At 52.5% G+C, this 25958-nt stretch overlaps 1 protein-coding gene across 1 annotated transcript; it reads left to right on the top strand.

Annotated features, from left to right (window-relative positions):
* The first annotated feature begins 290 nt into the window (after nt 1–290).
* On the top strand, nt 291–25958 carry Akap14 (A-kinase anchoring protein 14). Its single transcript, XM_076918928.1, has 6 exons — nt 291–378; nt 4991–6547; nt 6639–6730; nt 13132–13311; nt 23042–23094; nt 25786–25958. Exons 2-6 carry the CDS (start codon nt 5002–5004, stop codon nt 25877–25879), a joined length of 1965 nt encoding a protein of 654 aa, XP_076775043.1. The 5' UTR covers nt 291–378; nt 4991–5001; the 3' UTR covers nt 25880–25958.

Raw genomic sequence — 25958 nt, 5'->3', positions numbered from 1 at the left:
TACCTTCGGATGCTGTTGCAAGATGGAGACAGCTTGATGCAGTGACTTTCCCAGCATGCAAATGCCCAGTGCTTTTTGGCTGAAGAAGGTCACCTCACCAGTCCCCCGGGCATGCATCTCCTCCTGGGAAGAAGCTAGTCTTGGTTTGTACAGCTTAGCTCTGACACTGAGGTCAAATAACATGTAGGACTGGCATTCTCTCTCCTCTCAAATTCCTTTCTTTTATTGACAGAGGCTCATGGCTTCCCATTGTTGAAACTGCCATCGTTGCTGTGGCAGCACTTGTAAACATTCTCTCTAGGAACTTTGGGGCAGAGCTGCTGAGAGATTGCTAAGGCTTCCTCTGCTACTGCTTCAAAGAAGAATCTCCTCATTTAGGTACTGGCGTTTCTTTGCTAACGGGGGGGAGGGGGGCTGAAAAGGGACTTGGAGTGGTTCTGTTAATCATCCAGACCCCAAAGAAGATAATGGGAGAGACACCTACGAATGATATGCATCCATTGATGGGTTAAGTTCCTTCCTTCCTTCCTTCCTTCCTTCCTTCCTTCCTTCCTTCCTTCCTTCCTTCCTTCCTTTCTTCCTCAGTTCCTCCTCCCTTTCTGGTTTGTTGTTGCTGTTTGTTCTTGTTGCTTTGGAGAGAGGGGTCTATGTAAGCCAAATTTGCTGGTTTCAAGCTTGCTATGTAGCCAAAAATGGCTTTGGAAAAACCCTGTTTCTTTCAGCAGATAATCCTGTTTTCCACCAGCTGCAGCTGAGGTGGAGGGGAACTGAGTGGACAATGAAAACATTAAGGCCTAAATGAGCATTTAGTCTGTAATTATTACAGGAATGTCTAAAGGGTATGCAGATTTTCTTTTGACTGATGGTCACCAGAACTTGGTTGCCTTGTGCAGTGTCTACCATACCCTTGGGACCAAAGATGTTGGGAAAGGAAATAGGGTTGCCTTTCGTGAAAGGGGCTTACAGAGAGAATGAGATGGCTCAGTGGATAAAGGTGGTGGTCCCCGGGACTCACATAGTGAAAAGAGAGAAACAACTTCTGCAAGTCACCCTTTGACACCCCCACACACACACACACATACATCCTGAGTCACCCTTAGTGCCATCCCAGTTAAAGAGATAAATGCAAAAACTATGAATTTAAGATGAGGCTTGCAGAAAGGAGCGCACTCTGAACTGTACAAAGGTGAAGCATGTTTTTTGGTTGGGTTTTTTTTTTTTTTTTTGGTTGTTTTTTGTTTGTTTTTCAAGACAGGATTTCTCTGTGCAGCAACTAGCTCTGTAGACCAGGCAGCCATACCTGAACTCACAGAGAGCTGCTTACCTCTGCAACCTGAATACTGAGATTAAAGGTGTATGCCACCATGCCAGGCTGGAAGTCTCCTACTTAATTTATATATATATATATATTTTTGCATTTACATCTTTTCCTAGAACTTATATCAGCTGGCTCACAACTGCCTGTAACTCCAGTTCTAGGGGATCCAGTGCTCTCTTGCAGTTCCTACAGGCTCCTGTGCCAGCACAGTACACTTACCTATGCTTACAGACACTCATGCAAGGCACATACACACATACATAAAATGAAATAAACATTTTTTTTCAAGTTATCATACTAAAATTAGGATAGTTGGTCAGCGAAATACAAAGATGTGGCCACAGTAGAGAGACAAATGAAACTTCAGCTTGCTGAGAGTTGTAGTCGTTTGGGCTAGTGGGAGTTGAGGGAAAACAGACTGGAAAGTTGTGGAAGACAGCAACCCTGAGAAGCTGGAAACTTCTTCAGGCTTCCAGTCACTGGTGCCCCATAAAGGAGGGCCATCCTGGGATACAGTTTCCCTCTCACAGGTTTGTCAGCATGCACTTCCTAGTGTATGGCCTCTCAAGGACACTAGAGGGCACTAGAGGGTCATTTCATATGGACTTCTGTCAGCTATCCAGTGAAGCAGGAGATAGAAGAGGGTGGGTGTGGAAAATAGCCAGTGTGCATCTCATTCACAGGGCTGTGGTAGTTAAAGGAAACATGGCACATTAAATAGTCCCAAATTTGGAGCTTTGTTTGTAATAAATGAATGAATGAATAAAAACTCATTCAGTTTGGAAAAAACATCTACCACCATTCACTCGCTCCATTTAAAGATTTGCTAGCAAGAAGGCTGGGTATGGTGTTGTACACCTTTAATCCTGCAGACAGATGGATTTTTTTGTGAGATCAAGGCCATCCTGGTCTACACAGGGAGCTCCAGGCCAGCCAAGGCTACACAATGAGACCTGGCAGAAAGAGAGAGAGAGAGAGAGAGAGAGAGAGAGAGAGAGAGAGAGAGAGAGAGAGAGAGAGAAGGAAGAAAGAAAGAAAGAAAGAAAGAAAGAAAGAAAGAAAGAAAGAAAGAAAGATTTGCCTGCTAGAAATGATTTCTCAGAAGTGAACAGTTCTGAGTGAATGGAAGGGAAGCAAAGCAAGGAAAGTGAGTTCAAAATGCAAAGAGGGAAAGATGCATAAAGTGGGAAAAACTCCCCAGTGGATACATCCCTGTTATGGGAGAGGCCCCTGTCCGGAATCTCGAGAAAGCCGACGTTCACGTTATCAATAGATGCTGCAGCTATTTGGAAAACTTGAGCTTCATTTATGACTTTTTTAAAAAGTCTTCAAACGGGAAAGAAATGTTTCCTTCTTAAACAAAAGATTTGTTTATTCTTATTTTATGTGTATGAGTGTTTTGCCTGCGTGTATGTTTGTGCAGCACATGTGTGCCTGCAGAGGTCAGAAAAGGTGTCAGATCCCTTGGAACTACACTTACAGACAGTTCCAGTGAGCTTCCAGATGGGAATCAAACCCTGGTTCTCTGGAAGAGCAGTCTGTACTCTTAACCACTAATCCATCTTGCCAGCTGCATTTTTCCCCCGAAACCAGGTTTCTCTGTGCAGCCCTGGCTGACCTGGAACTTGCAGAGATCCACTTGCCTCTATCTCTCAAGTGCTGAGATTAAAGGTGTGTGCCACCACCACCTGGCCCATTCACTTTAAAAAAAAAAAAAAACAAAACAAAACAAAAAAAAAAAAAAAAAAAAAAAAAACAAGGTGTCACTGTGTAGCTCAAGATGGCCTCCAACTCACAATTCAATTCTCTTGCCCTGGCCTTTCAAATACTGGGACAGGCATATTCCATATCACCATGCTTAGCTCAAATGTTCTCCCTCTCTCTGTGTTTGTCTGTGTCTGTCTGTGTCTGTGTCTGTGTCTGTGTCTGTGTCTGTGTCTGTGTCTGTGTCTGTGTCTCCCTCTCCCTCTCCCTCTCCCTCTCCCTCTCCCTCTCCCTCTCCCTCTCCCTCTCCCTCTCCCTCTCCCTCTCCCTCTCCCTCTCCCTCTCCCTCTCCCTCTCTCTCTTTCTCTCTCTCTCAACAGGGTCTTGTATAGCTCAGGATGATGTTGAACTTTTGATTCCTTGTCTTTTGCTCTCAGGAAGAATTACAGATGTGCCTGAAGTTCCACACCTGGCTTATCCATATATTTGGGGGTTTTGGTTTGGGTTTTTTTTTTTTGGTTGGTTGGTTTTGGGGTGTTTGTTTTGCTTAGGGAGGCACTGTCTTGGTATATAGCCCTTAGACAGACTAACATACACAGTGTAGCCCAAACTGGCCTTGAACTTGTAGCAATCCTATTATCTCAGCCTCCCAAATGCTAAAATCACAGGTGTTTGCCACTATTCCCAGCTTTAAGTATCAGATCATGAGCAAGCATCATCATAAATGGTGCAAAAGCAGAAAGCAATGCCCACTGGATTGGATACATAGGAGAATACTCATCACCTTGACTTCCATGTGACATTTTTTAAAGCGTTAACCAAAGCTAATAAACATAAGAGATACATGTGTTCAGGAAAAGAGATGGTAAGAGTAATAGTTTCTTTGAAATAATACAATTATTTACCTGGAAAAGTCAAAATGGCAACACCAATCTGTTGCCATGCCTCTTGTTCATGTGTGTGTGCATGTGCATTGCTAGAGATGGAATCCAAAGCTTCCCAAGGCTAGGTAAGTGTTCTACTACTGGAATATGCTTTTATTCCCTCAATTTACTATTTAAAAAAAAAAAACTCATGTACCAAAGAGCACTCAGGAGGCAGAAGCAGGTAGAGCTCTGAGTTCAAGGCCAGCCTGGTCTACAGAGCAAGTTCTAGGACAGCCAGGGCTACACAGAGAAACCCTTTCTCAAAAGAAAAAAAAAGTCATGTAATGCTCTTCCAGAAGACCTAAGTTTGGTTCCTAGCACCCACATCAAGTGGCTTATAAACTATCCATAACCACAAACTCCAGGGAAATCTGAAGCCTTTTTTTTGACATCTCCAGGCACCTGCATCCACATGCACAAACAAACCCACATACATATAATTTAAAAATAGAATCTCCCAAATAGTCACATGCACTTAGTTGCTCAAAGCACGGGCTGAGGTTCTTTTCAAGTCCATATTTGGAGTTACTGTTCAAAGAAGCTAGGAATTGCTCTTTTATATTTTGATTTAAATTCTTAGTTTGAAAAATAGAAAAGTCTTGGTTTTCAGGAAATATCCATCTCGGCAAGCAGATAAAATGGGTCAGCAGTAAGGTCTTCCTCCCATCCTTCCTCCCCAGTCTCTTCTCAAAAAGCAGCAAGTATTGCCTGAGGGTTTTGATCTTCCAGGAGACAATGTATAGAGATTGGAGCGATGACTCAGTGGGTTTTTTTTTTGCGGGGGGTGGGGGGGCTGTTGCTCTTGTAGAAAACCCCAGTTGGATTTCCAGCATCCATGAGGTGGCACAAAACAATCAGTAACTCCCGTTACAGGGATCCACTGCTTTCTCCTAACCTCTGCAGGCACCAGGCATATACTTACACATAAAAAACTAAAAGCATTCTTTTAAAAAGGAGAGTGTGTACTTAATGTGAGTATATTTGTGGTCTGTAACCCTGCACACATAGAGTAAATTCTTGAGTTGTTTTTGTTTCAATCCAGGAGAAATAAAAATGAATAACAAAAAAAAGCTCCCAAACCAGAGGGTGAAGACTGTGGAGAACACTAGCACAGCCAAGACAAAGAAACAGGAGGCTCCAGAGCCCAAGAATGTTACAGAGCCAAAAGACAGTAAGTCCGTGGAGGACCCGAAGAAGCCTGTGACAGATCAGAAAGAGAAGAAAACGGTGACCATCATTGCAGAGCCAAAGGACAAAAAGAGTGTGACGGAGCCAAAAGAAAAGAAGACTGTGACAATCTCAGATCCCAAAGACAAGAAACCTGCGATAGAGAAAGACAAGAGGACGGTGACATTTGTGACAGAGGTAAAAGACAAGAGGATTGTGACCGACACAAAAGAAAACAGGATTGCATCAATAGACACAAAAGAAAAGGTGCCAGTAGTGCCTGAAGTAAAAGAGAAGAGAGTGCAGTTGATAGACCCAAAAGAGAAGGTGGTTGTTGCGCCTGCTGCACATGCTGCACCTGCTGCGCATGCTGCACCTGCTGCGCATGCTGCACCTGCTGCGCATGCTGCACCTGCTGCGCATGCTGCGCATGTTGCGCATGCTGCGCCTGCTGCGCATGTTGCGCATGCTGCGCCTGCTGCGCATGTTGCGCCTGCTGCACATGTTGCGCATGTTGCACCTACTGCGCATGTTGCGCATCCTGCGCATATTGCTCCTGCTGCACATGTTGCGTATCCTGCGCATGTTGCGCATGCTACGCATGCTGCGCATGTTGCGCCAGTTGCGCATGTTGCGCCAGTTGCGTATGTTGCTCCTGCTGCGCATGTTGCCTCAGTTGCGCATATTGTGCCTGGTGCGCATGTTATGCCTGCTGCGCATGTTGTGCCTACTGCGCATGTTATGCCTGGTGCGCATTTTGTGCCTGGTGCACATTTTGTGCCTGCTTCGCATTTTGTGCCTGCTTCGCATTTTGTGCCTCCTTCGCATTTTGTGCCTGCTTCGCATTTTGTGCCTGCTGCGCCAGTCGTGCCAATTGTGCCTGCTGCGCCAGTCGTGCCAGTTGCGCCAGTCGCGCCAGTCGCGCCAGTTGCGCCAGTCGCTCCAGTCGCTCAAGTCGCTCCAGTCGCTCCAGTTGCGCCAGTCGGGCCAGTTGTCGCACCAGTCGCGCCAGTCGCGCCAGTCGCGCCAGTTGTAGCGCCAGTCGCGCCAGTTATAGCGACAGTCACGCCAGTTGTAGCGACAGTCGCACCAGTCGCGCCAGTCGCGCCAGTCGCGCCAGCGCCAGTCGTGCCAGTTGCGCCAGAAGTAAAACAGAAGACCCTGGTGCCGCCAGAGTTGAAGGGAAAGAAGCAAGTGCCACCACGTGTGCCCGAGTTAAAGGAAACCAAGGCGTCGACAGAGACAAAAGTAAAGAAGGCTGTGTCCGAAATCAAAGAGAAGGCGCGCGCGACAGCTGTAAAAGAGAAGAAAATTGTGCCAGAGGTAAAAGAGAAAAAGCCTGTAGTTGTAGAGAAAAAAGATGACGAGACAAGTGAAATAGCTCGGACTATAGTTGAGGGCGTCCTGGCTGCTGCTGTTCAGTTTGTGGAAGGTAGGCTTCAGGTTTGTACAACTAAAACCATTGTCTCATTACCTTAACACCACACTGCCAGGCAACTAATAAACTCATGCCTTGTTTCCAGAAGCCAGAAACCCAATCAAGAACATCAAGTGGCTCACTCACGGGGAATTCACGGCAGAAAAGGGTCGAAAACAAATTGAAAAGTTTGTTTCAGTAAGTAACTTTGGTCACTCCAGTTTGATACCCAAGGGTGTGAGCAACAATATAAAAGGTCCTCCACTGATCATAAGTTTAAGGTCATGAAAACCAAAGGGGTGGTGTCATAGACAATTAAAATAAGTAAACATAGTTTTCTTGTAAATTCCAAAATCAAGATGGAAAAGTTTTGCTTACTTGTTTTATTTTTTTTAAGCATTATACACCCTTAAGGTAATATTCTTTTCTTTAAACAAAACTATTTTATATGTATGAGTATTTTTCTTGTGTGTGTGTGTGGGGGGGGTGCCTGTGGGTGCTGGAAGAGGATGTCAGATGCCCTGAAAGTTAGAGGTGACTGTGAGTTGCCAAGCAGATGCTGGGAATTAAATCTGGATAGCCAGTGTTCTTGCTAAGCCATTTCTCCAGCCCTATTTTAATTTTTTGAGAGACAGGGTCTCCTATGTAACTCAAGGTAGCTTGGAATTTGCTATGTAGATTAGGCTGGCCTCAGACACACAGAAATTCATCTGTCCCTGCCTCTTGAATGCTAGGGTTAAAAGAGTGTACCCCCTCCCCAGCCAGTAAGCATTCTTAACCACTGAACCGTCTCTCTAACCCCAAGGTGGGAAAATCTTTGAAAGAGTAAACTGCGGCCATATTGCCATGCATTTGTATCATCTTAATCGTACACTGCCCAAGGAAATTGCTATTTCCACGAAAGCCTTTGTCTGTGCTGATTCATTCAATAGGAGCCTGCTGGCTTAAGGCGAAAGAAGCATCTCAAAAACAGCTTTCCTCCAACATGAGTATGTTCAGGCTAACAGGGGCTGTGTGGGGGTCAAATGTCGCACCAGTCGCACCATTTGACTCCCAGTTGGAGACTGAACAGACAGCATTACTTGCACTAAGCATGTTTACATGTTTCCTATTACTGATCCTCTTTCGCCACACCACCCCTGAGATCAATAGTCTTTTTGCTGTAACTTTGGAATATATTGCCCAGAGGGTAATGATAATGATATGCAAGCCCATCAATCCTCCCCCACCTGTGACCTGTGTCTGGCTCTGACCCCTTTAGGTGGCTTCTGGGCAATAAAACCATGGTTGCTTTGCATTATGGGTAGATGAAGAAGAATGGCTTGAAATCCCTTCTCACTATACTTTCTCTGAAGTTGAAAGTGAAAGTGAAGTCACCCAGGCCAGTCCAAGCCTACAGTCCCAAGGACAATTTCCTAGGCCCTGGCCACCATGGTGGGGTGGCCCTGGGAAAAGCAGGGAAGAGTCACTCACTCTCTGTACAGCACTAGGTACCACACAGTGTCTCTGGTAGGAAAGGCTTCTAGAGCAGCCTGGGAATGAGCCAAGTGGGTGACTATTGAACATCCTGCTCTAGTGTGACTTTCTTTTTAGGCTGAGCAAACACCTGCTCACTTCATTCAGGGCTCTTGACTCAAACCAGAATGGGCCAGGGGAAGGGGCAAATGTTTCTCTTGACAAAGGGACAGCTGTTTTGAGTAAATGGCAGAGGGAGCCCTGCCAGAGGCCTGTACGGCCCAAGGTGATGAGTGGCCTGCCGTTTCCATCACAGAACTTCTGCCCTCTCACCTTTCACCCACAGCCATGGCTGCTTCTTTGCTGTCCCTCAGCTGTCAGGCATGCCCCAGCACCAGGACCTTGGTGTTTGCCCCTCCCTGTACCCCGAGTCCTATGTGAACACCTCACTGCTTTACCTCTCTTTAGGTCTTTGTGAAATGCCACCTACTCTTTAAGGCCTTTCCTCACCACATCATCTAGACTCGCAGCCTTTTCCCCTTTATTCCCTCCTCTCTTAGGAGTCTCAGTCAGGAGCGCTACCTAAGACACTACAAAGTAGTTATTTATACCCTGAGCATTCTGGTCAGTTCTGCCCTAGGCCTCTAGCATAGTAGACCGTCAGTAAGCCCTTGTTGGGCACATGCATAGATTTATTCTCTCTCTTCTCTCTATACTCTTTCCCCACATCTCATTCTCTCCTTTTATCCCCCTCTCCCACCTATTTTCTTTTGGGGTTTTGAAACAGGCTGGCCTTGAACTTTCTGTGTAGTTGAGGGTGACTTGAATTCCTATTTCTTGACTCAGCCTCCCATGTGCTAGGATGACAGGCTTGGGCCACTGCTCCAGCTAGGTCACAAGACAGTTTTATTCTTCTAAAGGTCACCTGCCATGGCTAACAGTTTTGTGCATGTACTTCTGGGTGCCTGCTGGTTTTGAGTGTCCAATAACTTATTGGAATGAGCTCAGCCATCCACGGCAGACTAGTACCATATCAGTGAGTATGTGAAGGTGTGCTATATATAAAGAAAATACAAAACATAAGGAAAATATCCACTCACTGGAGTGACATAAAAATCCATTGTCCGGGGCTGGAGAGATGGCTCAGTGGTTAAGAGCACTGACTGCTCTTCCAGAGGTCCTGAGTTCAATTCCCAGCAACCCCATGGTGGCTCACAACCATCTGTAATGATATCCAATGCCCTCTTCTGGTGTGTCTGAAGACAGTGACAGTGTACTCACATACATAAAATAAATAAATAAGTCTTTTTTTAAAAAAAATCCATTGCCCGTCATAAAAGGGGGAGAGGTTGAGTTATGGAACTAGCAGAATTGAATGTCTGAAGCTTCCCTTAGTGCACGTAGAAGATACAAGTGCAGCAGAAGCAAGCAGAGAGGAAGCATCTCTGAGAACTGACAACACTGAGCTTCCAGCCCAGAAGCCCTTGGCTATCAGTCCAGGCCTAAGGCCCCACTATCTTAATCTGAAAAGTGAGGGTCTTGGTTAGAATTCCCTAGGAACTATCCTAGTGCTACAGAATTCTTTCATGACAAACATTCTCACTGGACACAAATTTGAGTAACTGAGAACGGGCGAGGAAACCCGGGCACAAGGAGGTGACTGCCAAGCTTCTTTACAGAGTCGTAGATGCCTGGAATTCTCATCACTTGGGTGGTAGAGGCAGGAAAATTAGGAGTTCAAGGCTACCCTGAGCTACATGACACTCTATTTCAAAAACAAAGTGACTGGCGATATAGCTCAGTTGGTGGGGAGCTTGCCACGCACGCACTAAGTCCTGGGTTTACCCCACACTGCATAAACAAGGCATGCCTTTATTTCCAGTACTTTGGAGGTTGAGGAGAGTTAGAAAGTCAAAGTCATCTTTGACCACATAGCAAATTGGAGTTCAGTCTGGGCTATATATAATAAGGCCCTATCTTAAAACAGAAAAAGAGAACGATGGCATACAGACCATGAGAGAAGACATAATCCCCAATCTCAACAAACTGAGCACTGTTTCTCTCTTCTGACTGAAATGGCCAATTGGATATGAGTTTGAAATAACCTGAGGCAAAAGGCCAGGTTGCTTTATTGTTTTCAGCCATGGGCCTGAAAAACTTGGAACCAATTCCCCCTCTGCCCCATTTCTCATTTCTCTGTCACTAGACCATCCAAAGAAGTGACAGGCTCTTGTGTGGTACATTGTAATTGCTTAGAGTTGCAGACACTCAGGAGGCTGAAGCAGGACAGTTGCTTGAGTCCAGGATTTCAAGAGCAGGTCAATCAACATAATGAGACCCCACCCCTACCCTGGTGCATCTCAAAAACAAAGAAACAAAACCACTCTACCTTGGATCTACGATAAACAAGTAGATGTTAGGGGACAGTGAATAGCTATAGTTTGGTGAGAAAAGTATGACACAAAGGTGAAAGCTCTTACCTCAGTTGGGCCCGGGGTGTAGCAGAGTCGGTAGAGTGCTTGTCTTGCACATACAAAGCCTTGAGTTTGTTCCCCTGCAGTGTGTAAGCAAGATGTGTTGGAGCACACCTGTTATACCAACTCTTGGGAGGCAGAGGCAGGTAGTTTACAAGTTTGAAGTCATTCTTAGCTATACAGTTAGTTCAAGGCCAGTCTGGGCTACAGGCTATCCTACGAATGTAATGGGATGGAGAAATGGGTGTTTAACGCATATACACAAGCAAATGGCCTGAAGTTTGACTATTCAGAACCCACATAAATGCTGGGTAGCCATGCCTACCTGTAATTCTAGCTTTAGAAGGCAGAGACAGTGAATCTCAAGACCCAGCTGGCCAGGGCTAGCTGTGGGATTGAATCCTTGAGAAACCTGTCTCAAAAATAAGGTGAAAGAGTGATTGAGGATGATTCCAGATATTTACTTCAGGCCTCCAACACACAACCCAGGCATACATATGTTCCTATAAAAATGTATATATATATATATATGTTGTACATATGTGTGTGTGTGTGTGTGTGTGTGCAACATATACCACACACACATACACATGAAGAAAAAAACCCTATCTGTTTTTTAATGTAGAGCGTGGGAAATCTTAATGACACAGTGAGACATTATTACTTTCATTGGCATTCAATGAGCTATTGAAGGCTTCAGAGTTGTGCTGGTAGGTTTGAGACTAGGTTTGAGGAAAGTAACCCTGGCTTCACTATACAGGGTGGTCTGGAGAAGTGGGGTTGAGGACAATGGGGTACAGATATGAGGCTTCTGCCCAGAGTCTGGTGAGCACCAATCAAAGCTACAGTGGAGTAGTGCTACCAGGATCAGAGAGGAGTGGGGGAGATGTGAGCCACAGTAGGAAAGGACACACATGAATGAAGATGAATGCAATGTATGTGAATTGGGAAGGACCAAAGAATTGCATGAATAGTATGTTTGTGTAGACTGTGTATATATGTACATGCCTAGGTGGAAGTCAAAGGTTACCTTTGTGCTCTTCCTTAGATCTGTCCAACTTCCACCACTTTTTGATTTGCTTATTTTATTTGATTTTCTATTTATTTATTTACTTACCTACTTATTTAATTCATTAATTTATGAGCACTCTGCTGCATATACACCTGCCTGCCAGAAGATGGCATCAGATCCCATTATAGATAGTTGTGAGCCACCATATGGAAGCTGGGAATTGAACTCGGGACCTCTGGAAGAACAGCCAGTGCTCTTCACCACTGAACCATCTCTCCAGCCCCCACCACAGGGCTTCTCACTGGTCACTCAGCCGCTAACTAAGCTAGATTTTTCTGGGCAAGGTTTTGCCTGTCTCTGCTTCCCAGGGCCTGAGATTAGAAGTACACAGCACCATGCATGACTTTTAAAGTGGGTGCTAGGAATTGAACTCAGGTCTTCATGCTTATGCAGAGAGCACATTCCTGCCGATCTCCCCAGCCTTCCCTTGATTTCTGAGACTGGCCTGGAATGATAGTTGAGGATGACTTTGAACTCCCAATCCCCCTGCCTGCGCTCTCCAGGAGCTGAGATTACAGGCCTGTACCAGTATACCTGGCTCTGAATGGTTGCTGATTCTGTCAATAATATAGTTCATTTGAATTGGCTATTCCCATCTCAACTGCAAAAATAGGTTTAGACAGCAGAGATACAAGTTCTTCAGTTTAATATCTGCACACTGACTCTTCCAGCCATGTGTGATAAGACATACCAGCAATCTCAGCGCTTGGCAGGAAAGGTCTTGAGTTTGAGGGCAGCCTGCTATATAGTGAGACCCTGTCTGAAAAAGTCAAAGACTCTTACTGGGATTCAAACCCAGGCAGGCCCTTACACTCATGAGGCAAACACTCTGCTTCTGAGCTGCAATCCTGCAATCCCCCAGACTCCCTTTTGAGGGCATATGGATAACCCAATTGGCTGACTTATTTCTCTTCTGGTCTTATTTTACTTTTACACGTTATTATTGTGTGTGTGTGTGTGTGTGGAGTGGTGTCATGTACATGTGCATGCACCACAATGCATATGTAGACAGGTCAGAAGACAACCTCACAGAGTTAGTTCAGATCTCCTTCTACCTTTTACATTGATCCTGGCCATTGGACTCAGGTTGTCAAGCTTGCATAACAAGTGCCTTCACTGAGAAATCTCCCCAGCACTTGGCCCTTGTTTTATAAACCACATATCACAACAAATGAAGTAAGACCAACCTTAAAGAGGGCTGAAACTGAGTCCATTACCTTCTAGTCATCCCTTAGGTCTCCTGGGATAGGGGAAGCAGAACACCCATTCCCTCACGAATTATCCTCCAGTTTAGCTGCTCACTGCCTTCCAAGTGAGGATGTGGAGAAGTGTGGTATGTCCACACATACCTTAACCCTTACCCCTCCACCTCCACCACGGTCCAAAGCGCATCTCAATTGAGTTTTGCATTGCTGAATTATTCCTCTGTTGTGGGAATAAGAGGAGGTGGGTTCTAGTTTGAATCAAAATTTAAAAAAAAAAATGTCAAGATTTCAGAATTTGTAACCGTGTTATGTAGTGCCTTTGTTGAACTGAGCCTGATTTTCTTTCTTGGTAAGCTTTCTCTCTCCTTCCTTTTTTCCCCCCCTATGAAACAGACATGGGAGTTTCAAAACCGCTGGGTGTACTATGCAGATTTTATAGAGAAGAAAGACTTAGTCCACTCCTTCCACTATATCTATCGGGTGCGCTGGAGTGCCCCCACTGCCGTGAGACCCTTGGCAAGAGTCAGTGCCAACGCCTACTTCACCATCAAGTTCAACAAGAGCAAACCTCCGGTAAGCTCTTCTTTTTGCTTCCTGGTCCTTTTGCAATGGTGATTCAGCAATGGTGACATTTCTAGTCATGGGCATCATTGATTCCTTCCTCCCTCCCCCAACCCCCATTGCAAAATGTCAGGCTTTATGAAGACAGGTTCTGCTCTTTAGTTACCCAGATAGCTAAGGATGGCCCTGAAATCCTGATCCTCTTGTTTCAGCTTTCCCAGTGTTGAGATTACAGGTGTGCACCACCATGCTGGCTCTAATGAATTCAAGCTATTTGTTGAGGGTTAAACCCAGAGCCTTGCATTATAGCCTTTGCCTCTGAGCTGTATCTCTAGCACATGAAACTTCTTAATAGACACGTTTCTGCCTTCATCGTACTTGAGCCGGCACTTACCTTGACAATTACTCTGTTCTCCACAACACTTTGCATCTGGTTTCTAGAGCATGCTCTCCAGATATGACTTGTGCCTTCCTCGCCATTTCTTGGCAGCGTGTACTGGTGTGTCTGGCTCACACACTAACACCTTCATGTTGGAATGTCCCAACACCCAGTCCCCTTCTCTGTAACTACCTTGGTTATTTTATCTAGTCCTGTGACTTTAAATATCACCCAGAGTTGGGTAAGTAGATGCATGCCCACAGTCCCACTAACTCAGAAAGTTGAAATGGAAGAATCATTAGAATTCACAGACTAGCCCAGGAAACAGCAAGATCTACATTACAAAACCAAACAAAACCCCCAAGCTGGACACAGTAGTGCATACTCTATGCTCAACACTCAGGAGGCTGAGTGTCACTTGAACCTAAGAGATAATGGCAGAATTGGAGAAGTGGTTCAGCAGTTACACGCACTTACTGCTCTGGCTTCATCTCTCCAGCCTCTAGTCCTTTGTTTAAAATATCCCCAAAGTGGTTCTGGAACTTCAAAGAACATGAAAAGTATTGGAGTATCTTGTTAAATGAAGATTCTGATGCCGCAAGTCTAGGTAGTGCTAGAGACGATACATTCTTTATGTTGTTGTTTGGGAGTTTGGATTGTTTGTTTGAGACAAGGTTTCTGTGTGTAGCTCTGGCCATCCTGGAAGTCACTCTGGAGCTCAGCCTGCCCTCTAGATATCTGCCTGCCTTTGCCTCCTGAGTGCTGAGATTAAAGGTTTATGCCACCAGTGCCCAGCTGAGATAATGCATTCTTAACAAAACCCCTAGGTAGCATACACATAGAGACTTATATTTAAGTAGCAAGGGCCTATGAGCTATAGCTTTATCTAATATATATGCTATTCTCTTCCTCAGTGAGGGAGGTGAGGTGGTAAGACTGGTGAAGTTAAGCAAGACCAGACATCGTGCTACAAGGCCCTAGGGAAAAAATTCTTGCTCAAAATCCCAAGCACAATTCTGAAGGTGAAAATTGGTTGTGTCATCAAGCAGTAGTGGCGCATGCCTTTAATCCCAGCACTCGGGAGGCAGAGGCGCAGAGGCGCAGGCGCAGAGGCGCAGAGGCGCAGAGGCGCAGAGAGGCGCAGAGAGGCGCAGAGGCGCAGAGGCGCAGAGGCGGGCAGAGAGAGAGGGGCAAAGAGAGAGGGGCAGAGAGGGGCAGAGAGAGGCAGAGAGAGGCGCAGAGGCGCAGAGAGAGGCGCAGAGGTGCAGAGGCGGGCAGAGGCGGGCAGAGGGGGCAGAGAGAGAGGGGCAGAGAGGGGCAGAGAGAGAGGCAGAGAGAGAAAAAGAGAGACGCAGAGAGAGGCACAGAGAGAGGCGCAGAGAGGCAGAGGCAGAGAGGCAGAGGGGCAGAGGGGCAGAGGGGCAGAGAGAGGCAGAGAGAGGCAGAGAGAGGCAGAGGCAGAGAGAGAGGCAGAGAGAGGCAAAGAGGCAGAGAGAGGCAGAGAGAGGCAGAGAGAGGCAGAGGCAGAGAGAGGCAGAGGCAGAGGCGCAGAGGCGCAGGGAGGCAGGGAGGCAGGGAGGCAGAGAGGTGCGCAGAGGCAGAGAGGCGCGCGCAGAGGCAGAGAGGGGCGCGCAGAGGCAGACAGAGGCGCGCAGAGGCAGACAGAGGCGCGCAGAGGCAGAGGCAGAGAGGCGCGCAGAGGCAGAGAGGCGCGCAGAGGCAGAGGCGCAGAGACAGAGGCGCAGAGGCAGAGGCGCAGAGGCAGAGGCACAGAGGCGCGCAGAGGCAGAGGCGCAGAGGCGGGCAGAGGCGCAGAGGCGCGCAGAGGCAGAGGCAGAGGCGGGCAGAGGCGCGCAGAGGCAGAGGCGGGCAGAGGCGCGCAGAGGCAGAGGCGCAGAGGCGGGCAGAGGCAGAGGCGCACAGAGGCAGAGGCGCAGAAGCGGGCAGAGGCAGAGGTGGGCAGAGGCAGAGGCGCGCAGAGGCAGGCAGAAGCGCAGAGGCGCGCAGAGGCGCGCAGAGGCAGAGTCGGGCAGAGTCGGGCAGAGGCGCGCAGAGGCAGAGGCGCAGAGGCGCGCAGAGGCAGAGGCGCGCAGAGGCAGAGGCGGGCAGAGGCAGAGGCGGGCAGAGGCAGAGGCGCAGAGGCGCAGAGGCGCGCAGAGGCAGAGGCACAGAGGCAGAGGAGCAGAGGCAGAGGCAGAGGCGCAGAGGCGCGCAGAGGCAGAGGCGCAGAGGCGGGCAGAGGCGCGCAGAGGCAGAGGAGCGCAGAGACAGAGGGGCGCAGAGGCAGAGGAGCGCAGAGGCAGAGGCGCGCAGAGGCAGAGGCGCAGAGGCGCGCAGAGGCAGAGGCGGGCAGAGGCGCGCAGAGGCGCGCAGAGGCAGAGGAGCAGAGGCAGAGGCGGGCAGAGGCGCAGAGGCGCGCAGAGGCAGAGGCAGAAGCGCAGAGGCGCGCAGAGGCAGAGGCGGGCAGAGGCAGAGGCGCAGAGGCACGCAGAGGCAGAGGCACAGAGGCGGGCAGAGGCTCAGAGGCGCGCAGAGGCAGAGGCGCGCAGAGGCAGAGGCAGAGGCAGAAGCGCAGAGGCGCGCAGAGGCAGAGGCGGGCAGAGGCGCAGAGGCGCGCAGAGGCAGAGGCGCAGAGGCGGGCAGAGGCACGCAGAGGCAGAGGCGCGCAGAGGCAGAGGCGCAGAGGCGCGCAGAGGCAGAGGCAGAGGCGGGCAGAGGCGCGCAAAGGCAGAGGCGCGCAGAGGCAGAGGCGCGCAGAGGCAGAGGCAGAAGCGCAGAGGCAGAGGCGCAGAGGCGGGCAGAGGCAGAGGCGCGCAGAGGCAGAGGCGCAGAGGCGGGCAGAGGCTCAGAAGCGCGCAGAGGCAGAGGCGCAGAGGCGGGCAGAGGCAGAGGCGCGCAGAGGCAGAGGCGCAGAGGCAGAGGCAGAGGCAGAGGCGCAGAGGCGCGCAGAGGCAGAGGCAGAGGCGCAGAGGCAGAGGCAGAGGCAGAGGCGCGCAGAGGCGCGCAGAGGCAGAGGCAGAGGCGCAGAGGCAGAGGCAGAGGCGCGCAGAGGCAGAGGCTCAGAGGCGGGCAGAGGCGCAGAGGCGCGCAGAGGCGCGCAGAGGCAGAGGCGGGCAGAGGCGCGCAGAGGCGCGCAGAGGCAGAGGCGCAGAGGCGCGCAGAGGCAGAGGCGCAGAGGCGGGCAGAGGCAGAGGCGCGCAGAGGCAGAGGCAGAGTCGGGCAGAGGCGCGCAGAGGCGCGCAGAGGCAGAGGCGCAGAGGCGCGCAGAGGCAGAGGCGCGCAGAGGCGGGCAGAGGCAGAGGCGCAGAGGCGGGCAGAGGCAGAGGCGCACAGAGGCAGAGGCGCAGAAGCGGGCAGAGGCAGAGGTGGGCAGAGGCAGAGGCGCGCAGAGGCGCGCAGAGGCAGAGGCGGGCAGAGGCGCGCAGAGGCGCGCAGAGGCAGAGGCGCAGAGGCGCGCAGAGGCAGAGGCGCAGAGGCGGGCAGAGGCAGAGGCGCGCAGAGGCAGAGGCGCGCAGAGGCGGGCAGAGGCAGAGGCGCAGAGGCGGGCAGAGGCAGAGGCGCACAGAGGCAGAGGCGCAGAAGCGGGCAGAGGCAGAGGTGGGCAGAGGCAGAGGCGCGCAGAGGCAGAGGCAGAGGCGCGCAGAGGCAGAGTCGGGCAGAGGCGCGCAGAGGCAGAGGCGCAGAGGCGCGCAGAGGCAGAGTCGGGCAGAGTCGGGCAGAGGCGCGCAGAGGCAGAGGCGCGCAGAGGCAGAGGCGCAGAGGCAGAGGAGCGCAGAGACAGAGGGGCGCAGAGGCAGAGGAGCGCAGAGGCAGAGGCGCGCAGAGGCAGAGGCGCAGAGGCGCGCAGAGGCAGAGGCGCGCAGAGGCAGAGGCACAGAGGCAGAGGAGCAGAGGCAGAGGCGCAGAGGCGCGCAGAGGCAGAGGCAGAGGCAGAGGCGCAGAGGCGCGCAGAGGCAGAGGCAGAGGCGGGCAGAGGCGCGCAGAGGCAGAGGCACAGAGGCAGAGGAGCAGAGGCAGAGGCGCAGAGGCGGGCAGAGGCGCGCAGAGGCGCGCAGAGGCAGAGGCAGAGGCGCAGAGGCGCGCAGAGGCAGAGGCAGAGGCGGGCAGAGGCGCGCAGAGGCAGAGGCACAGAGGCAGAGGAGCAGAGGCAGAGGCGCAGAGGCGGGCAGAGGCAGAGGCGCAGAGGCGGGCAGAGGCAGAGGCGCAGAGGCGGGCAGAGGCAGAGGCGCGCAGAGGCAGAGGCAGAGTCGGGCAGAGGCGCGCAGAGGCGCGCAGAGGCAGAGGCGCAGAGGCGCGCAGAGGCAGAGGCGCGCAGAGGCGGGCAGAGGCAGAGGCGCAGAGGCGGGCAGAGGCGCGCAGAGGCAGAGGAGCGCAGAGACAGAGGGGCGCAGAGGCAGAGGAGCGCAGAGGCAGAGGCGCGCAGAGGCAGAGGCGCGCAGAGGCGCGCAGAGGCGCGCAGAGGCGCGCAGAGGCAGAGTCGGGCAGAGGCGCAGAGGCGCGCAGAGGCACAGAGGCAGAGGCACAGAGGCAGAGGAGCAGAGGCAGAGGCGCAGAGGCGGGCAGAGGCACGCAGAGGCGCGCAGAGGCAGAGGCAGAGGCAGAGGCGCAGAGGCGCGCAGAGGCAGAGGCAGAGGCGGGCAGAGGCGCGCAGAGGCAGAGGCGCGCAGAGGCAGAGGCACAGAGGCAGAGGAGCAGAGGCCGAGGCACAGAGGCGGGCAGAGGCGCAGAGGTGCGCAGAGGCAGAGGCGCAGAGGCGGGCAGAGGCGCGCAGAGGCAGAGGCAGAGGCGCAGAGGCGCACAGAGGCAGAGGCGGGCAGAGGCGCGCAGAGGCAGAGGCGCGCAGAGGCAGAGGCAGAGGCGCGCAGAGGCAGAGGCGCGCAGAGGCAGAGGCAGAGGCGCGCAGAGGCAGAGGGGCAGAGGCGCGCAGAGGCGCGCAGAGGCAGAGGCGCAGAGGCAGGCAGAGGCGCAGAGGCAGAGGCGCAGAGGCGGGCAGAGGCAGAGGCGGGCAGAGGCAGAGGCGCGCAGAGGCAGAGGCAGAAGCGCAGAGGCACGCAGAGGCAGAGTCGGGCAGAGGCGCGCAGAGGCGCGCAGAGGCAGAGGCGCGCAGAGGCAGAGGCGCGCAGAGGCATAGGCGCAGAGACGCAGAGGCGCGCAGAGGCAGAGGCGCAGAGGCGCGCAGAGGCTCAGAGGCGCGCAGAGGCAGAGGCGCGCAGAGGCAGAGGCAGAGGGGCAGAGGCAGAGGCGCAGAGGCGCACAGAGGCAGAGGCGCGCAGAGGCAGAGTCGGGCAGAGGCGCGCAGAGGCAGAGTCGGGCAGAGGCGCGCAGAGGCAGAGTCGGGCAGAGGCGTGCAGAGGCAGAGTCGGGCAGAGGCGCGCAGAGGCAGAGGCGCAGAGGCGCGCAGAGGCAGAGGCGCAGAGGCGCGCAGAGGCAGAGGCGCAGAGGCGCGCAGAGGCAGAGGCGCGCAGAGGCAAGAGGCGCGCAGAGGCGCGCAGAAGCGCGCAGAGGCGAGCAGAGGCAGAGGCGCGCAGAGACGCGCAGAGGCGGGCAGAGGCGGGCAGAGGCGCAGAGGCGGGCAGAGGCAGAGGCGCAGAGGCACGCAGAGGCGCGCAGAGGCTGAGGCGCAGAGGCGCGCAGAGGCTGAGGCGCAGAGGCGCGCAGAGGCGGGCAGAGGCAGAGAGGGGCGCGCAGAGGCAGAGAGGCGCGTGCAGAGGCAGAGAGGCACGCAGAGGCAGAGGCACAGAGGCAGAGGAGCAGAGGCAGAGGCGCAGAGGCGGGCAGAGGCGCGCAGAGGCGCGCAGAGGCAGAGGCGGGCAGAGGCGCGCAGAGGCAGAGGCGCGCAGAGGCAGAGGCACAGAGGCAGAGGAGCAGAGGCAGAGGCGCAGAGGCGGGCAGAGGCAGAGGCGCAGAGGCGGGCAGAGGCGCAGAGGCAGAGGCTCAGAGGCAGAGGCGCGCAGAGGCGCACAGGCACAGAGGCGCGCAGAGGCAGAGGCGCAGAGGCGCGCAGAGGCAGAGGCGCGCAGAGGCAGAGGCGGGCAGAGGCGCGCAGAGGCAGAGGCGCGCAGAGGCAGAGGCGCGCAGAGGCAGAGGCGCGCAGAGGCGCGCAGAGGCAAGAGGCGCGCAGAGGTGCGCAGAAGCGCGCAGAGGCGAGCAGAGGCAGAGGCGCGCAGAGACGCGCAGAGGCGGGCAGAGGCGGGCAGAGGCGCAGAGGCGGGCAGAGGCGCAGAGGCGGGCAGAGGCAGAGGCGCAGAGGCGCGCAGAGGCGCGCAGAGGCTGAGGCGCAGAGGCGCGCAGAGGCTGAGGCGCAGAGGCGCGCAGAGGCGGGCAGAGGCAGAGAGGGGCGCGCAGAGGCAGAGAGGCGCGTGCAGAGGCAGAGAGGCACGCAGAGGCAGAGGCGCGCAGAGGCAGAGGCGCGCAGAGGCGGGCAGAGGCGCAGAGGCGGGCAGAGGCGCGCTGAGGCAGAGGCGCGCAGAAGCAGAGGCGCGCAGAGGCGCACAGAGGCGCGCAGAGGCAGAGGCGCGCAGAGGCAGAGGCGCAGAGGCAGAGGCGCAGAGGCGGGCAGAGGCATAGGCGCAGAGGCGCGCAGAGGCGCGCAGAGGCGGGCAGAGGCGCAGAAGCGCGCAGAGGCAGAGTCGGGCAGAGGCGCGCAGAGGCAGAGGCGCGCAGAGGCGCGCAGAGGCGCGCAGAGGCAGAGGCGCAGAGGCGCGCAGAGGCAGAGGCGCGCAGAGGCGGGCAGAGGCAGAGGCGCAGAGGCAGAGGCACAGAGGCGCGCAAAGGCGCAGAGGCGCGCAGAGGCAGAGGCGCGCAGAGGCGCGCAGAAGCGCGCAGAGGCGAGCAGAGGCAGAGGCGCGCAGAGACGCGCAGAGGCGGGCAGAGGCGGGCAGAGGCGCAGAGGCGGGCAGAGGCAGAGGCGCAGAGGCACGCAGAGGCGCGCAGAGGCTGAGGCGCAGAGGCGCGCAGAGGCGCGCAGAGGCGGACAGAGGCAGAGAGGGGCGCGCAGAGGCAGAGAGGCGCGTGCAGAGGCAGAGAGGCACGCAGAGGCAGAGGCGCGCAGAGGCGGGCAGAGGCGCAGAGGCGGGCAGAGGCGCGCTGAGGCAGAGGCGCGCAGAAGCAGAGGCGCGCAGAGGCAGAGGCGCGCAGAGGCGGGCAGAGGCATAGGCGCAGAGGCGCGCAGAGGCGCGCAGAGGCGGGCAGAGGCGCAGAGGCGCGCAGAGGCAGAGGCGGGCAGAGGCGCACAGAGGCGCGCAGAGGCAGAGGCGCGCAGAGGCGCAGAGGCGGGCAGAGGCAGAGGCGCGCAGAGGTAGAGGCGCAGAGGTAGAGGCGCAGAGGCGCGCAGAGGCGCAGAGGCAGAGAGGCGCGCGCAGAGGCAGAGAGGGGCGCGCAGAGGCAGAGAGAGGCGCGCAGAGGCAGAGGGGCGCGCAGAGACAGAGGCAGAGGGGCGCGCAGAGGCAGAGAGGGGCGCGCAGAGGCAGAGAGGGGCGCGCAGAGGCAGAGAGAGGCGCGCAGAGGCAGAGAGGGGCGCGCAGAGGCAGAGGCAGAGAGGCGCGCGCAGAGGCAGAGAGGCGCGCGCAGAGGCAGAGGCAGAGGCAGAGAGGGGCGCGCAGAGGCAGAGAGGCGCACGCAGAGGCAGAGAGGCGCGCGCAGAGGCAGAGAGGCGCGCGCAGAGGCAGAGAGGGGCGCGCAGAGGCGCGCAGAGGCAGAGAGGGGCGCGCAGAGGCGCGCAGAGGGGCGCAGAGGCGCGCAGAGGCAGAGGCGCAGAGGCAGAGAGGGGCGCGCAGAGGCAGAGAGGCGCGCGCAGAGGCAGAGAGGCGAGCAGAGGCAGAGGCGCAGAGGCAGAGAGGCGCGCGCAGAGGCAGAGAGAGGCGCGCAGAGGCAGAGGCAGAGAGGCACGCAGAGGCGCGCAGAGGCAGAGGCGCAGAGGCGCGCAGAGGCAGAGGTGCGCAGAGGCAGAGGCGCAGAGGCAGAGGTCCACAGAGGTAGAGGCGCAGAGAGGCAGAGAAGGAGAGGCGCAGGAGAGGCAGAGAGGGAGAGGTGCAGGAGAAGCAGAGAGGGAGGGGCGCAGGAGAGGCAGAGAGGGAGGGGCGCAGGAGAGGCAGAGAGGGAGGGGCGCAGGAGAGGCAGAGAGGGAGGGGCGCAGGAGAGGCAGAGGGAGAGGGGCGCAGGAGAGGCAGAGGGAGAGGGGCGCAGAGGGGCAGAGAGAGAGAGAGAGAGAGAGAGAGAGAGAGAGAGAGAGAGAGAGAGAGAGAGAGAGAGAGAGAGAGAGAGAGAGAGAGAGAGAGAGGCAGAGAGAGAGGCAGAGAGAGAGGCAGAGAGAGGCAGAGGCAGGTGGTCTCTGAGTTCGAGGCCTGCCTGGTCTACTGAGTGACTTCCAGGACAGAGAGGGCTACACAGAGAAACCCTGTCTTGAAATACATACATACATACATACATACATACATACATACATACACACACACACACACACCACTGTAATATTATTACCTATTTTTTTCTGCCTTAAAAATGTCCTTCTTGTGGGGCTAGAGACCTGGCTTAGTTAAGAGCACTTACTGCTCTTGCAGAGGACCTGGTTCAGTTCTATCTCCTGTCTGTACATACAAACAAATCATACCGCCTGCTCCTGATACTGACTCCGTTACCATCATCAACTGAAAGAATCTAAAACCAGGACCCAAAAATAACTCTCTTTTGTTGTTGTTTTTAATTTTTGGAGACAAGGTTTCTCTGTGTAGCCCTGGCTGTCCTGGAACTTTCTCAGTAAACCAGGGTGGCCTCGAACTCACAGAGATGCACCTGCATCTGCCTCCTGGGTGTTGGGGTTAAAAGGTGCGCCACTACTGCCCAGCCCAAAAATAATTTTTCCTCTTTGGAAAAAAATGTATTCGTTGGAGCAAACAACTGTAATCTTAGAACTTGGGAGGTGGAGGCAAGAGAATCTGTTTAAGGCCCACCTTGTACCTACTGAGTCCAGCCTGGGCTACAATGAGACCCTGTCTCTAAAACCCAAATATATTTGTTAACTGTGGTAGCAGACCTACAATGCTAGCACTCAGGAGAGAGGTTGTAGTGAGAGGTTTACTTGCAGCTAGGTACTCAATCCCAGTATACATACCGTCGTAATACCCCTGCTTCAAAATAAAACATTTCCAACCCCTCCCCTGCCAAAAAATTTAAAAAGGAGACAAAAGACTGACTCAGGCTCTTATCGAGGAACCTAAGCCACTGCCACTTGTCTCCGATCTTGTGGAGTAGCTTAAGGTATCTGTGACCTTTTGCCGAATAGGTTTGAAATATTAAAGAACTACCGATGAATGTATTCCCAGTTAATAAAGACAGGCCCTGAAAATGCTTGTCCCTCTCTCTTAGGATATGCCTGTTGATGTCTCTTACATCTTTGAGAATTCAGCACTACTTCAAAGGTAATTAAAATTTGGAGACTTATTCTAAATGGGTAAGGTAAAGGTTGTCACATTCTAGAACTCCAACAGGCACACAGACACAGATAGACACGAGCAGGGCCCCCTTCATCTTTGGACTACTTATCCTATAGCATGGACTGAAAGTAGGATTCTAGCATTACTCTAGAAAAATTTTTTTAGTGTTTTTCAGTAATTAGAAACTTAAGGATTAGTTGAAAGAACAGGGTGGGAGAAAGTGAGTCACGTCTATTATTTCTATAGAAATTTCAAAGTGGGTGTATGCACATGCATGTGTGTGGTATTGGGTATCATTGTGTGTGTGTGTGTGTGTTATGTATATGGTGCTGGGTATCAGTGTGTGTGTTTATGTGTATGGTGTTGGGTATATGTGTGTGTGGTGCTGGGTATGTATATGGTGCTGGTTATCAGTGTGTGTGTATGTGTGTGTGTATATATGGTGCTGGGTATATGTGTGTGTGTGTTTATGTGTATGGTGTTGGGTATCAGTGTGTGTGTGTGCATCGTGCTATCAGTTTGTGTGTATGTAGTGCTAGGTATCAGTGTGTGTGTGTGTGTGTGTGTGTGTGTGTGTGTGTGTGTGTGGTATGTATATGGTGCTGGGTATCAGTGTGTGTATATATATGGTGCTGGGTATATGTGTGTGTGTGTTTATGTGTATGGTGTTGGGTATCAGTGTGTGTGTGTGTGTGCATCGTGCTATCAGTTTGTGTGTATGTAGTGCTAGGTATCAGTGTGTGTGTGGGGGGGTGTATATGGTGCTGGGTATCAGTGTGTGTGTGTATGTGGTATGTATATGGTGCTGGGAATCAGTGTGTGTGTGTGGTATGTATATGGTGCTGGGAATCAGTGTGTGTATAGTATGTATATGATGCTGGGTATCTGTGTGTGTATGTGGTATGTATATGGTGTTGGGTATCAGTGTGTGTGTGTGTGTGTGTGTGTGTGTGTGTGTGTGTGTGTATGTGTGGTGCTGGGTATCTCTCTGTGTGTGTGTAGTATGCATATGGTGCTGAGTATCAGTGTGTGTGTGTGTGTGTGTGTGTGTGTGTGGTATGTATATAGTGCTGGGAATCAGTGTGTGTGTTCATGTGTATGGTGTTGGGTATCAGTGTGTGTGTGTATCTGTGTGTGTGTGTGGTATGTATATGGTGCTGGGAATCAGTGTGTGTAGTATGTATATGGTGCTGGGTATCAGTGTGTATGTGTGTGTGTGTTTGTATGTGTTGCTGGGTATGTATCAGTGTGTGTGTTTATGTGTATAGTGTTGGGTATCAGTGTGTGTGTGGTATGTATATGGTGCTGGGAATCAGTGTGTGTATAGTATGTATATGATGCTGGGTATCTCTGTGTGTGTGTGTGTGTGTGTGTGTGTGTGTGTGTGTGTGTGTGTGTATGGTGCTGGTTATCTGTGTGTGTGTGGTATGTATATGGTGTTGGGTATCAGTGTGTGTGTGTGGTGCTGGGTATCTCTCTGTGTGTGTGGTATGTATATGGTGCTGGGTATCAGTGTGTGTGTGTGGTGCTGGGTATGTATCAGTGTGTGTTTATGTGTATGGTGTTGGGTATCAGTGTGTGTGTGTGTGTGTGTGTGTGTGTGTATGTATATGGTGCTGGGTATCTATGTGTGTGTGTATATATATATATGGTGCTGGGTATCTGTGTGTGTGTGTGTGTGTGTGTGTGTGTGTGTGTGTGTGTGTGGTATGTATATGGTGCTGTGTATCAGTGTGTGTGTGTGGTGCTGGGTATGTATCAGTGTGTGTTTATGTGTATGGTGTTGGGTATCAGTGTGTGTGTGTGTGTGTGTGTGTGTGTGTGTATGTATATGGTGCTGGGTATCTATGTGTGTGTGTATATATATATATATGGTGCTGGGTATCTGTGTGTGTGTGTGTGTGTGTGTGTGTGTGTGGTATGTATATGGTGCTGGGTATCTATGTGTGTGTGTATATATATATGGTGCTGGGTATCTGTGTGTGTGTGTGTGTGTGTGGTATGTATATGGTGCTGGGTATCAGTGTGTGTGTGTGGTATGTATATGGTACTGGGAATCAGTGTGTGTAGTATGTATATGGTGCTGGGTATCAGTGTGTGTGTGTGTGTTTATGTGTATGGTGTTGGGTATCAGTGTGTGTATGTGTGTGTGTGTGTGTGTGTGTGTATAGTGCTGGGTATCAGTGTTTGTGTGTGTATGTGTGGACGGTGCTGGGTATCAATATCAGGGCCTTGCACACCAGGCAGGTACTCTACAACTGAGCTACAGTCCCAGTCCTCTTCAGGGAAACTTCAGAATTATACTAAATTTCCTATGAATGATATAACCCCCTTTTATGTGTTATAGCCACGTCTATAATCCCAGCAATTGGGAGGCTGAGGCAGGAGGAGTGCTGTAAGTTTGGAACCTGTCTGGGCTATAGAGTGAGATCATGTTTCAGCATTCCTACTCCTGATAAAGAACCACACCAAGGTCATACTGAATTAGCCTGTGTGTAACAACCCATGTTACTGTATAGCAGTTCTCTGAAAGACTTCTTGCGTAGGCCTAAGGGACAGCTAGAAGCCATCCAGAATCTTGCTCACTGGGAATGTAAGGAGGGAATTCCTGCCTCAACATTTTGTTTGATCATAAAAGCTTTGTGTGTGTGCATTGTTTTTTCCCTTCCTCTACAGACCAGGAAAGATTCGATTTCGAGAACAGTGGCTGCGGGACATCACTGAGACCAAACATATTTTGTTGGAGTCCATCCCCTTTAAAGTTGTCTGATTCCTATGTTATATTAAAATTGTAAAACAGCACATCGAACCACATAATAATTATTGAATAATAAAGTCATGGCACACAA

The sequence above is a fragment of the Arvicanthis niloticus genome, chromosome X (assembly GCF_011762505.2).
Source record: "Arvicanthis niloticus isolate mArvNil1 chromosome X, mArvNil1.pat.X, whole genome shotgun sequence".
NCBI lineage: Eukaryota > Metazoa > Chordata > Mammalia > Rodentia > Muridae > Arvicanthis > Arvicanthis niloticus.
Note: the sequence above shows the minus strand (reverse complement) of the source record. Positions and strands in the feature narration are given on the sequence as shown.